This window comes from Balaenoptera ricei, chromosome 11, assembly GCF_028023285.1.
Source record: "Balaenoptera ricei isolate mBalRic1 chromosome 11, mBalRic1.hap2, whole genome shotgun sequence".
Taxonomy (NCBI): domain Eukaryota; kingdom Metazoa; phylum Chordata; class Mammalia; order Artiodactyla; family Balaenopteridae; genus Balaenoptera; species Balaenoptera ricei.
In genome coordinates this window covers 42,032,467-42,046,805 of record NC_082649.1, presented here as the reverse complement: position 1 = coordinate 42,046,805, position 14,339 = coordinate 42,032,467, and the positions used below count along the sequence as shown (strand labels likewise).

Sequence of the window (14,339 nt, the reverse complement as noted above, 5' to 3'; positions counted from 1 at the left end):
AGATGCTACCAGAAAACTATTAGAGCTAATCAATGAATTTGGTAAAGTAGCAGGATACAAAATTAATGCAGAGAAATCTCTTGCATTCCTATACACTAATGATGAAAAAACTGAAAGTGAAATTAAGAAAACACTCCTATTTACCATTGCAACAAAAAGAATAAAATATCTAGGAATAAACATACCTAAGGAGACAAAAGACCTGTATGCAGAAAATTATAAGACACTGATAAAAGAAATTAAAGATAATACAAATAGATGGAGAGCTATACCATGTTCTTGGATTGGAAGAATCAACATTGTGAAAATGACTATACTACCCAAAGCAATCTACAGATTCAATGCAATCCCTATCAAACTACCAGTGGCATTTTTCACAGAACTAGAACAAAAAAATCTCACAATTTGTATGGAAACACAGAAGACCCCAAATAGCCAAAGCAATCTTGAGGCAGAAAAACGGAGCTGGAGGAATCAGGCTCCCTGACTTCAGACTATACTACAAAGCTGCCATAATCAAGACAGTATGGTACTGGCACAAAAAAAAAGAAATATAGATCAATGGAACAGGATAGATAGCCCAGAGATAAACCCAAGCACATATGGTCACCTTATCTTTGATAAAGGAGGCAAGAATATACAGTGGAGAAAAGACAGCCTCTTCAATAAGTGGTGCTGGGAAAACTGCACAGCTACAGGTAAAAGAATGAAATTAGGACACTTCCTAACACCATACACAAAAATAAACTCAAAATGGATTAAAGACCTAAATGTAACGCCAGACACTATCAAACTCTTAGAGGAAAACATAGGCAGAACATTCTATGACATAAATCACAGCAAGATCCTTTTTGACCCACCTCCTACAGAAATGGAAATAAAAACAAAAATAAACAAATGGGACCTAATGAAACGTAAAAGCTTTTGCACAGCAAAGGAAACCATAAACAAGATGAAAAGACAACCCTCAGAATGGGAGAAAATATTTGCAAATGAAGCAACTGACAAAGGATTAATCTCCAAAATTTACAAGCAGCTCATGTAGCTCAATATGAAAACAACAAACAACCCAATCCAAAAATGGGCAGAAGACCTAAATAGACATTTCTCCAAAGAAGATATACAGATGGCCAACAAACACATGAAAGAATGCTCAACATCATTAATCATTAGAGAAATGCAAATCAAAGCTACAATAAGATATCAACTCACACCAGTCAGAATGGCCATCATCAAAAAATCTACAAACAATAAATGCTGGAGAGGGTGTGGAGAAAAGGGAACCCTCTTGCACTGTTGGTGGGAATGTAAATTGATACAGCCACTATGGAGAAGAGTACGGAGGTTCCTTAAAAAACTAAAAATAGAACTACCATACAACCCAGCAATCCCACTACTGGGCATATACCCTGAGAAAACCATAATTCAAAGAGTCATGTACCACAATGTTCATTGCAGCTCTATTTACAATAGCCAGGGAATGGAAGCAACCTAAGTGTCCATCAACAGATGAATGGATAAAGAAGATATGGCACATATATACAATGGAATATTACTCAGCCATAAAAGGAAACGAAATTGAGTTATTTGTAGTGAGGTGGATGGACCTAGAATCTGTCATACAGAGTAAAGTCAGAAAGAGAAAAACCAATACCGTATGCTAACACATATATACGGAATCTAAGAAAAAAAAATGGTCATGAAGAACCTAGGGGCAAGACGGGAATAAAGACGCAGACCTAGTAGAGAATGGACTTGAGGACATGGGGAGGGGGAAGGGTAAGCTGGGACGAAGTGAGAGAGTGGCAAGGACATATATACACTACCAAATGTAAAATAGATAGCTAATGGGAAGCAGCCGCATAGCACAGGGAGATCAGCTCGGTGCTTTGTGACCACCTAGAGGGGTGGGATAGGGAGGGTGGGAGGAAGGGAGATGCAAGAGGGAAGAGATATGGGGATATATGTTTATGTATAACTGATTCACTTTGTTATAAAGCAGAAAGTAACACACCATTGTAAAGCAATTATACTCCAATAAAGATGTTAAAAAAAAAAAAAAAAAAAGACTTCAGGATGGAGCCTTCCCCATCAAGGCAACCTGGTCAATTCCACTCCAGCATCTCTGCATATCTTTCAGCAGTACCGAGTAAAGGACACGCTGCTGAGAACTGATGCATTCGGGGGACCTGAATGCAATTCTGTCTACTTCAGAGGCCAGGCTCTTAACCACAGGCCAAGAGAAACTCCACATGCATTTATCAGCTGCTTCAGTCAACACGTGGTATTATAGAGATGAAAGAAAGCATCCGGTACTTCTAATACTTTTACAAATGTGACCAAAGATTAGACACTGAGATGCAAAATGAGAATGACTAGTCATTAATCCTCTGACTTCTAATAATGGTATCAGCAGATTACTATACAACAGATACTAGTGCAAGCGCTTTCCAAGAATTAACTTTTATGGATGAGAAAATGGAGGCACACAGAGGGGACCTGAACAAGGTCTTCCACAACTGGGAAGGGGCAGAGCCAAGATTCACCAGGGAATCTGCATTTTTAATCACCATCTTCTGCCATCTCTCACCCTTGAGTTTGTGAAGTCAACTTTGTGAATAGGTAATACATGAACCTACATGTATGTAAAACAAAGTATCCAGTAATAAGTTTCCTCCTATCTGGTTTCCTACCACCTAGACCCTCTCACTAGAAATAACCCTTTTTGTTAGATATTTATGTGTCCACCCAGAGTTGCCTTTTATGCAGAGACAAACAGGTATGAATATATAGGCTTATCCTCCTTTTTTTTCCACACGAAAGGTAGCATCCTATACAGAGCAGATATTTGTCTCCTTTCTTATCTGTACACCCCAGTATTTTTTTAATTGCATAGTATCTCTCTATCTATATAGACCTTAATTTTTTTAACCACTCCCCTAGTAACAGGTATTTTACCCTTCAATTTTAATTTCTGGCAAATTAAATTTCTATGTGATACCATCAGGAGGACCTCATCCTCCTCCTACAAAAACCACTATTTTCTATCCTCCCTTCACTCCCACCGTTTTTATCACCAAATGGAGCTTAAAAAAAGAAAAGAAAGACGAACACCTAACAAGCTCCTGCAGAAAGAGTGTGCACAGAAGCCTTTCTTTCCAGAACACTGATCTTAATGTTCTACACAGTCCCTGAGAGCAGGCACAAGAGTTATACTCTTCTGTAAGCCAGAATGTAGGCCAACTATATTTTTAGGATTCTATTTCAGGGACTGGATGAGGGGTTACTTTAAAAAAATTTACATCTGTTCTCCACTATATTTCAAAAATTCCTTTCTAAACCACTTGGATTTTTTTTTCCACTTCGGTGGCCAACATCATTAAGAAAGTAAAGAATAAAATAAATTAAGGTGCCCCAAGCAAACAAATGGCAGTACAATATTAAACCATTAAAATATAAAATCTGTAAACATTTACGGCAATAACATTTGACTGGAATGGGGGAGAAACACACACTCATAGTGTTTCTGCTTTTTTAATACCAGATTAGTATTTAAGAAATCTCTAGTTACAAACTTCCTTATGGTGGCTTTGCTCTAGAAATTCTTCTAAAAATTGTTCATTTGGTTTTTGGAACAACAAATATTTTACAGAAATTTCCGGGCCTCAAAAAAAAAAAAAAAAAAAGACCATTATATACAGTAACAGTTTTCAAAAAGATTTATTCCTCTCAGGCAGCACGTACTAACAGGTTACCATTCCCAAGGGCAGCAGACACAAAATCACAACCACACACTTGACTTCAATCTGCCAGAGAACCCAGGGCTTATCTGCTTCTTCCACTTCTATTAGCAAACGGTCACAATCAAATCTTTATTGATAATAACCATTTAGTGACTGACCACTGGGTTTTGGGCACCATGCCAGTCCATTGCTTATATTTCTTCTTCTTAAAGAATGCTCTTTTTCGAGGAGAAAACTTAATTAAACAGAGTAGAGATGTCTAGACATATTGAGGCTAACTTAACTTTTTTTTTTTTTCTGATGGCACCAGTTTCTTTAATGGCAAAGGATATGGAATCTCATGGAGCCAGATATACAAAGTCGAGACACAGCAGCTCCCAATGGAGGCAGAGCCTCCCCAGATTCTCAAAATCCTCCACAAGTTCCCGATGGGGCTTCTGTATCCTCCCTACCCCACCCCCACCCCTCCACAACACCTGGACCTTTTGGAGGCTCTGGCTGTGCAGACCTGCTGATCAACAGGTGCCAGTAACTGAGACGAAACGACCTCAGCACATTGCCTGTAAGGCTACCTTAGGGAGGAGTTCCTGCAAGAATAAACCTAGGTCCATTTCCCAGGTGTAGCATCATCCCTCAGCAGCACCAGGCTCAAGTTTGCCTAACGTCCACTCTTTTTTTTAAATTGAGATACATTTCACATACTATAATATCCACCTTTACAATGTGTACTATTCGGTGGTTTTCAGTATATTCATAAGGCCGTACAAACATCACCACTACCTAATTCCAGAAAATTTCCATCATCCAAAAAGAAACTTCAGACCCATCAGAAGCCATTCCTTATCCGCACCCTGTTCCCCTTACCCTGGCCCACCCAACCCCTGCCCCTGGCAACCACTAATTTAATTTCTGTCTCTATGGATTTACCTATACTGGACACTTCATATAAATGGAATCATACAATGTGTGGCCTTTTCTGTCTGACTTCCTTACTTAACATGTTTTCTAGGTTTATCCACATTGTAGCATGTGTCAGTACCTCACTACTTTTTATGGCTGAATAATATTCCATTACATAGACGTAAGCACATTTTGTTTATCAGTTCATCACTGATGAAAATTTGAGCTGTTTCTTCCTTTTGGCTATTATGAATGATGCTGCTATGAACATCCGTGCACACATTTTTATTTATTTATGTATTTATTTTTGGCTGCGTTGGGTCTTCGTTGCTGCGTGCGGGCTTCCTCTAGTTGCGGCGAGAGGGGGCTACTCTTTGTTGTGGTGCACGGGCTTCTCATGTTGCAGAGCAAGGGCTCTAGGCCCGCAGGCTTCAGTAGTTGTGGCACACGGGCTTAGTTGCTCCGTGGCATGCGGGACTCTTCCCGGACCAGGGCTCGAACCCATGTCCCCTGCATTGGCAGGCGGATTCTTAATCAATGCGCCACCGGGGAAGTCCCCGTGCACACATTTTTTTATAGACGTATGTTTTCTTTTTTTTAATATAAATTTATTTATTTATTTTTGGCTGCACTGGGTCTTTGTTGCTGCACTCGGGCTTTCTCTAGTTGCGTCGAGCGGGGGCTACTCTTTGTTGCGGTGCGTGGGCTTCTCAATGCGGTAGCTTCTCTTGTTGTGGAGCACGGGCTCTAGGCGTGCTGGTTTCAGTACTTGTGGCTCATGGGCTCCAGTCGTTGTGGCACGCAGGCTCAGTAGTTGTGGCGCACGGGCTTAGCTGCTCCGTGGCATGTGGGATCTTCCTGGACCAGGGCTCAAACCCGTGTCCCCTGCATGGGCAGGCAGATTCTTAACCACTGCACTACCAGGGAAGTCCCTAGACATATGTTTTCAATTCTCTTGGGTAAACATAACAAGGAGTGGAACTGCTGGGTCATATAGTAACTATGTTGACCTTTTTGAGGAAGGACCTGCTCCCTCAAATGATGGGCTGCATCTTTTTTATTGAAGTATAGTTGATTTACAATGTTGTGTTCATTTCAGGTGTAGAGCAAAATGATTCAGTTATATATATATACATTTTTTTCAGATTCTTTTCCATTATAGGTTATTACAAGATATTGAATATAGTTCCCTGGGCTATACAGTAGGTCCTTGTTGTTTATCTATTTTATATATAGTAGTGTGTATCTGTTAATCCCAATCCCCTAATTTATCCCTCGCCACCTTTCCCCTTTGGTAACCATAAGTTTGTTTTCTATGCCTGCAAGAGTGTTTGTTTTGTAAATAAGTTCATTCGTATTATTTTTTAGATTCCACATATAAGTGATATCATATGATATTTGTCTTTCCCTGTCTGACTTACTTCACTTTGATAATCTCTAGGTCCATCCATGTTGCTATAAATGGCATTATTTCATTCTTTTTTATGGCTGAGTAATATCCCATTGTATATATATACCCCATCTTCTTTATCCATTTATCTGTCAATGGACACTTAGGTTACTTCCATGTCTTGGCTATTGTATTAAATAGTGCTGCTATGAACACTGGGGTGCATGTATCTTTTCAAATTAAGAGTTTTCTCCAGATTCATACCCAGGAGTGGGACTGCTGGATCATACAGTAACCCTTTTTTTGTTTTTTAAGGAGCCTCCATACTGTTTTCCATAGTGGCTCCACCAATTTACATTCCCAAGGCTGCATCGTTTTAAATTCCCACCAATAATATATGAGGGTTTCAATATTTCCACCAACATTCATTCATCTTTTTGATGACAGTCATCTAATGGGTGTGAAGTGGTATATCATTGTGGTTTTGATTTGCATCTATCTGATGACTAATGATGTTGAGCATCTTTACATGTGCTTATTGGCCATCTGTATATCTTCTTTGGACAAATTATTCAAATTATTTGCCTCTTTTTAATTGGGTTATTTGTCTTTTTAGTGTTGAGTGGTAAGAGTTCTTTATGTATTCTAGATATATGATTTGCAAATATTTTCTCTCACTTGTAAGTTGTCTTTTCACTTTGTTGATAGTATCCTTTGATGCACGAAAGTCTTTGATTTTGATGAAATCCAATTTACCCATGTTTTCTTTTGTTGTTCAGACTTTTCATGTCATATCTAAGAAACCACTGACTAATCCAATGTCACAAAGATTTACCCCTATGTTTTCCTATCAAAGTTTTAACTCTTTCATTTAGGTCTCTGCTCTATTTAGAGTTAATTTTTGTATGTGGTGTGAGGTAGGGGTATGACTTCATTCTTTTGCACATGGATGGATATTTAGTTGTCCCAAGAACATGTGTTGAAAAGACTATTTGTCCTCATTGAATTGTTTTGGCACTCTTGTCAAAATTGGTTAACCATAAATGCAAGGGTTTATTTCTGAATTTCCAATTCTATTCCATTGATCTGTATGTCTATTCTTATGCCAGTATCACATAGTCTTGATTGCTGTAGCTTTGCAGTTAAGTTTTGAAATCTGGAAGCATGACTCCTCCAACTTCGCTCTTCTTCTTTAAGACTGCTTTGGCTATCCTGAGTCTCTCATATTTCCGTATGAATTTTAGGATCAACTCATCAATTCCTACAGAAAAGCCAGCTAGAATTTTGATGGGGATTGAGTTGATCTGTAGATCAATTTGGGGAGTACTGTTATCTTAACAATATTAAGTCTTCTAATCCATAAACACAGGATGTCTTCCCATTTATTTAGGTCATTTTTAACTTGTTTGAACAATGTTTTGTAGTTTGCAGTGCACATGTCTTACATTTCTTCTGTTAAATTTATTCCTAAGTATTCTATTCATTTTGGTGCTTTATAAGTGGAATTGTTTTCTTAATTTCATTCTGGATTGTTCAATGCTATTATATAGAAATACAACTGATTTTTGTATATTCATCTTGTATCCTATAACCTTGCTGAATTCATTTATTAGCTCTAATAGTTTCCTGTGGATTCCTTAGGATTCTCTATATACAAGATCATGTCTGTCTGCAGGCTACCTCTTTTGATAAGCAAAAAAATGCAGTTTGTGATTTACTTGAGTAGAAATTGATACAACTGGTCTCAAGAAAAATATTTTCACTATCAACAAGCTCTTTTGAGAGAAAAATTCATTCACACTTCATACCAACGTTTGAAAACTCTTTAAAGCAAAATTATCCTTTTGGGCTTGACCAGTAGAATCTTCCAGGTGTGTTTAGCGATAGTAAAAAGTCATTGGCACTTGGCACTGTTTTCAAGGGCCTATCTGAAAAATCCATTCTATTCGGACAATTTTCTTAAAGCCCATCCCGGACTTGGAACTCTACTCTCAAAGGTCCTATGAAGGTCTCCCTCCTCCTCCACCGCTGCCCTTCTGCGCTAAGTGGCACCTTCGATGATAAAGTCCTTTATTTAACTTTATCCCAACTTTTTCTAAGAGGGATTTAAAGAGGTCTTTAAAAAGTGCAAATATGCAAAAAGTTTCATAAATGAGGGCCGGGGAAGGGAGGAGGAAATTAGTGTGCTCAGTGGGGCACCTGCAGCAAAGGAAATGCAGCTTCTTGCAGGGAGAAATCAAGTTCAAACCCCCCACTCTACCACCCACCAGCGACACACACACACACACACACACGGGCAGATTACTTACCCCATTTTACAGACAAAGCTAATGAAGCTAGGGATGGTTCATGCTAACCTGTGAGTAGGGTGCTGTAACAGGACAGGTGTGCCCATCAGAGCACCACCCCGCCCCCCCCCCCCCCACTGTGCATGCTACGCAGCACCTCTGCCCCCAGGTCTCCGGGTCCCTTCATCCCATGGAAACTAACACAGCTGCTCCCGCTGATCGTGGGAACCAGCTCTGAGCTTTCTGGCAACAAAAGCAGAAAGGGAAATGTGATAAATGTCAGAACTGTTATTAAAAGGAAGACGCTTACAGTTCTCCCGGTGAGGCATTTTTCCCCCTAAAAATAAATATTTTAAAAATCTCTCCCTAGTGGCTCCTTATATGGGGGAAATTAAGCAATATTGATGGATAATAATTATTCTTCAGTAGAAGATTTCAGGGCAATGGAAGCAGGTTCTTTTCATAGTTGTTTCTTTATGTCAACCTTTTATAGAAACTATATAGCATTTAGCCCAAAAAGTGACTGTGGAGGAACAGGCTAACGAGGTCCCAGCACAAAGCTTCTAGAACCTAACTGGATCATCTATGATGTCAGCTTGGAAACCAGCAGCATGCAGGAGGTAACACTGTGCACCTCGTCCCACGAACTTGTTCAGTGTGTCAGAGCCACGGCAGGGTCAGTAGAGACACAAAGAGGGTCTCAGACCCAGAGCCCCATGGCTACAGGAGACAAGGCGGCCTGGGTGCACACGCTAACAGACACACACACACACACACACACAATCAAACACTGAACTAGCCTTCTGTGTGCAGACAAAGCACTCAAGGGCTGATTGTGTGCGTGATGGGGGGGGAGGGGAGGGGCGGTCAGGGAATCTGAGTCTAGGATCTATTTCACCTCTTCCAATCACTGGAGAAGGTTTCATGAAAGAGGCAGAATTTCAACCATTAGGTGGGGGAAAACCTCAGCCAGTTTGGAAAGAGAGGAGGCAGGTAAAGATCTTTGAAGTTCACTTTCATAAAAGGCTTTGAAGCTCTCTGCTTGGTTTGAGCAGAGCTCAGCGGGATCTATAACCCAGGGGAAACTCCCCGGTGCATGCTGCTATAATAATCAAGCACCACCAAGCATCTGAAACAGGGGTCTCCAAACTTCGAGTGAAACACACATACAGCAGACTTTTTAAATGAAAATATTATATGTAACACCAATACAAAAAAAAAAAAAAACTTTAAAGCTAATAGCAGAGCTGCGCTAGTGCAAACAGGGACCAGCAGAGACCACCCACCAGGGCACTGGTCCACACTCTCCACAACTCCCGGCACAGACTTCCCGGGAACACCTGGGGGCCCAACAAGGCAGAGTTTGAGAACCACTGGTCTCTGGCTTAAGGGACTCCCCAAAAGTCTGCTCTAGAGTGGTGGTCCCCACACGTTTAAGAGTAAACCTTCATAATCCTTCTATTTATTTTAAAAATATATATAGATGCACTATGCGCCATTATATTGTACACATTATAAAATATATAAAAACAAAAAATTTTAAGTAGAAGATAAAACAAAAGAAAAAATATTTTTAAATATTTTACTAAAGATACAAAAATCTTTCTGGCTCTCATTAGTGAAAGCAATGAGACTGAAAATACTGTATTATGTAGTAAATCTTTTGTTTTACATTTGGGAACAAAACTGATTCTAAATGATTTGTTTTGATACTTGTTTAATGGCTGTAACAGGTGAAAAAGACACCTCACAAAGTTACACTGATCCAAGAGCTGTGTCATCAGCTGCACTTATTAAATCACCCTATGACAAATTTTTTAAAATTTCTTCTGATTATGGAAAGGTCTTTGCTGAAATTCAGCTGATAAATTCCCATCTTCCCCAACATCAAACACTTGCTCATAAAGACTAATAAGAACGTGTACTTTTCTATCTTTAACAAAGGGGTTTTAAAACACCCATTGAAGGTGAGTTTGTTTCCCGCTCTTTGTTAGGTATCACCTTTCCTCTGAAGGACCAAGTAATGTACTCACGGGCCATCACAGAAAAGAGTCAGCAAATTTGAGACACTTTTATTCTAGTGAAAGAAAAATGTGTGCTTTTGCACGAAGTAGCCCGTATAACTCTCTGTGGTTCAGAAGATTTTCCTGATCATTTCTCATCTCGCCACAAGTATTATAAAGATTCTACTACTTGAGAGACTTGCTTTATCGAGGTAACTGCACTGATGGTTACCTGGCGCGTAGCCACGCCCTGTAGGACATGAACCACCTGGGCGATGCTGGCTGCTGCTCGTCCCCAACAGCTGATGCTGCAGACTCCCAAGCACCCAAACAGTGCACTCAGCAATTCCGACGGCGGCAAGCTACTGTGCAATGAGGCAAACTCACGGGAGCCCCGCAGAACGTCCTGCATTAGGGAGACACACAGCCAAACGCCACCACGTGAAATGGCAGCTCAGGAGGCTCCGCTCCAATACTGGACAGCTCTGCACGCCTGTCGAGGACAGTGCATCTCTGCAAAGCGGTGACGAACACCGAGGACGTGGAAAAGGAAATGCCGTGGTATTTTGAGAAGCTGGGCAGGTGCCCATCGGGTACCCACCTCCCACGGGACAGACTTGGGGATGTTTAAGAATGAAATACAAATATTCAGTCTTTCAATGTATACTGTTACTTTTTCGAACAGCTGCTAGGTTGTTAGGACAAAAATGCTTATCGAGTTGTTTGGACCTGACTACTTAAAAAATGGACTGTTAGGTGTCGCTAGGGGAATGAGGAGAAAGTCGCTGAGCCCCTCAGGGCCGCGGGAGGCGGCTGCCCGACGGTGATGGGGGTGGAGTGGGGGAAAAGCAGCCCTGGGGCCAGGAGAGTCGGACTCCAGCTCCAACTCTGCCATCAACGCCCGAACGCTCTTCAAACTGCCGTCAGCAAATCACACGGGATGGGACAGGGTGCCCTCAGCTCCGAGGCCCTGCAAGGCTGCCTGTCCAAAAGGCTGTGCTCTCTCCTCCAGGCGGGACACGCCCACCCGATCCTGGAGTAACCCACAGCTCTCCCAGTTAAGGCCACGTGCCGTGCCAGGTGCCGAATCGTCAACTGAGGCTCAAAAGGCCAACGCTAAGGTGGCTGTCCCATCTGACCAAACAGCCAGGGTTAATTTATGCCCAAACCTCCACTTCAGAATCCACAGAGACAACAGTGAGTATCCGTCATGCAAGTGGCCATTCGATGTCACTTTCGTATTTTTTGTAATACCCGATCTTTGTGCCTTGTTTACAATACCATACTGTCTCTGAGAAGTATTTTGGTTACTAAATATTTGGTTAAATGCTCCAGAGCAACCATGTGGGAATCTTCGGGAAAGTGAAGAGTCCCTCCCAAGAGGAAAGTTGGTAAGTGTCAAATAACGATTTGTTTAAAGAACATTATGCTTATGCAAACAAGAGATCTCCTGGACAGTCACCGACTCAGCCGTTTCAAGTGCCTTTTCAGCACCGTCCAGGGCACCAGAGGGGTCCAGTCTTCCCCAGGGAGGATTCTGCTCTCCGTTTCTTTCTACTAAGTGAGAACGGACACATAAACCCTAAGTCCAACAGGAAGAAACCATGGAGTCTCTTCCTACGGTAACAAAACCAGGAATAGGAAACTTCCCGTTTCCCATTAATTTTCCTCAGCTGACTGAATAAAAATCAGTTGATTCACTCATCTGCCCAATATTCTTACTTTCTGGGTGATTATTCTCCACAGGGTTCAAGTTCAAAGTGGCATTTTATTTTGGAAACAAGCGTATATATGAGGCTGTAATAATAGCACAAGCTGATTAAATCTAAACTTGGAACAAAACAAAAAACTGCTCTTATTACTGATCAAAAAAGCAGATACACAAGAAATGCTGAACGTTGACAAAAACAAGCATAGATATTAACAGAAAAGTGGCATAAAGACTATTGTAAATTATCCTGAAAGGATTGTTAAGTTACATTTTCCATAAAAACAATTCAGTAGGGAGTGAGAGGGAACCCTGGTTTAATAAGAACATATTTTCTCTCAAAGCATGAAACCTGTTTAAAAAGACATGAATGAGGGGATGGAAGGGGCAGCCATCAGGCCAGTGGGAGGCCGGGGAGAGTGGAGGAGGGTCTCAAGGGAATTAGATTCCAGAGACCCCGAGGGGCAGGAGGAGGGCAGCAGCAGTATTTCAGTGGCTATTATATTAATTAGAAATATATGAAACTTGACAGAGCAAGAGTGCAGTGCATGAAATCCATGGCAAAACACTGTTAATTTCCTCCACAACCGGTACCATGAACTCAGGGACCCTCTTGTCTCTGTCCCCTCCCGAGAGCTAAGGGGCGCAGTTCTTAATCAGCACGTGTGCTGGCCCAGTGTCCAAGCATCAGCGTGAACCTCAGAGGAACACAGACCTGCAGGCGGAAACAGGGCAGCCAGCCGTCTTCCTCCTGCAAGGAGGGGACGCAGGGGGCTTCAGACGTCTGGCAAGAGAACCTTTGCAGAACAGACCCAGATACATTGCAGTTCCCCAAAAGGCGAGCTTCTGTTTTATCTTAGAACTTAGGCAGGACGGGTAAGGCCGAGGGAAATCCTTTATGACAGCAGGACACACCGGTCCACCAGTGTCGGCTGGCCACAGTGGGCTTTTAAGTGGTCAAGCATGAGCCACCAGGCTGCTTTAAGCCAATGTCTGTCCTGAAGGGATGGAGAAGACGAGAAGACCTACTAAGATAATTCCATCAATCAGTTCATCTGTGGGAATGTGCAAAAGAACACTGATTCACCAGCATACAGTTTCTCCACAGGATTTTATTTCTTGCCATGGCCGTCCTCCCCGACCTCCGAGCCAGCATCGTGGACACGTGCCCGTCCCATCCCACCCCTCTCCCCAGCCCATCCCCCCCACACACATACACACCACGCCTGCTCTCCAGACACACCACCCTAACTCCCTGTTCCCAGGTCCACGGCACACAAACGCTGTCAGACAGAGCTGCTGTTTAGGCACATGCCCTATGTTTTCAATGAAATTACTAGGAGTAGTTGTTTCTAACAGTATTTAATAACCACCTATATGACACATGCTACTTCGCTTCAATTAACTACTCTGGAATCCATCGGTTTAGAGAAAACTTCAAAACAAATTAGGTTTTTCACTAGTAACAAGCAGCAGCATCCTTTTTAACCATTAAAATTTAGGGGCAACTGGATGCACAAACGCAGAGGCTGGCTATGATCTTTCTTGAGGGAGATATTGAAGACTGGCTAAACGGCTTTCTGAGTAGAAAAACAAGACCTGTAAAAGCGAAGGAAGTGGAGTTGATGATATAAACGCTCTTTCACCCTGTATACACAAACTTCACATAAAAACTTACTTGCCAATATTTTCAGGCAGAGACTGCAGTGAGATGTCATTTACAGAAAGACATGTCAAATTCTGCAATTCGGGAAAGCTTTCTGGCAATCTAAAACAAAAAAAAATGTTGTTATAGTTGAAAAAGAGAAGTGCATATATGGTGTATACTAACATAAATATAAAGATTTCTTCTGTATGCTGACTGAAATAACCTCCTAAAATTACATTATATATGGCACATTTGTCTTGTCTTTCTATTTATAAGGAAAAAAAGTAAGGACTTGGTCTACCTAGCAGTACAGGGGTATGATAAATACTTGTTGACAGGGCGATCCAGAAATAATTAGAGAGGAAAGATATTCAAGCTGTAAGAATAAAGGAGAAACAATGTTGTGAGCCTACTGAGTGTATGGCTATGAAAGAAAATGATAAATAGTTCCTGCAGCTGGAAGTGCCTAAGAGTGAAAATACTTTATTAACAGAAAATAGAAATTTTAGTCCACAATATTATAATAAAACACAAGACAGTTGCTTGATTTTTTTTTTTTTCCTGTAGCTTATAATACCCAGAGCAAAGCTACGGATTACTTACAATTGATCAGCTGACAGCCAATTGCTACTTTCTTAATATTTTTCTTTTGATTTGAT

At 41.2% G+C, this 14,339-nt stretch overlaps 1 protein-coding gene across 1 annotated transcript in view; it reads right to left on the bottom strand.

Moving 5' to 3' along the window:
- LRRC1 (leucine rich repeat containing 1) overlaps window positions 1-14,339 on the bottom strand; it is a 126,803-nt gene that overhangs the window by 37,209 nt on the left and 75,255 nt on the right. The window contains exon 4 of the mRNA XM_059938983.1: window positions 13,711-13,800. Within this exon, the coding sequence (XP_059794966.1) occupies window positions 13,711-13,800 (90 nt within the window). The remainder of the gene's footprint in view (window positions 1-13,710; window positions 13,801-14,339) is intronic.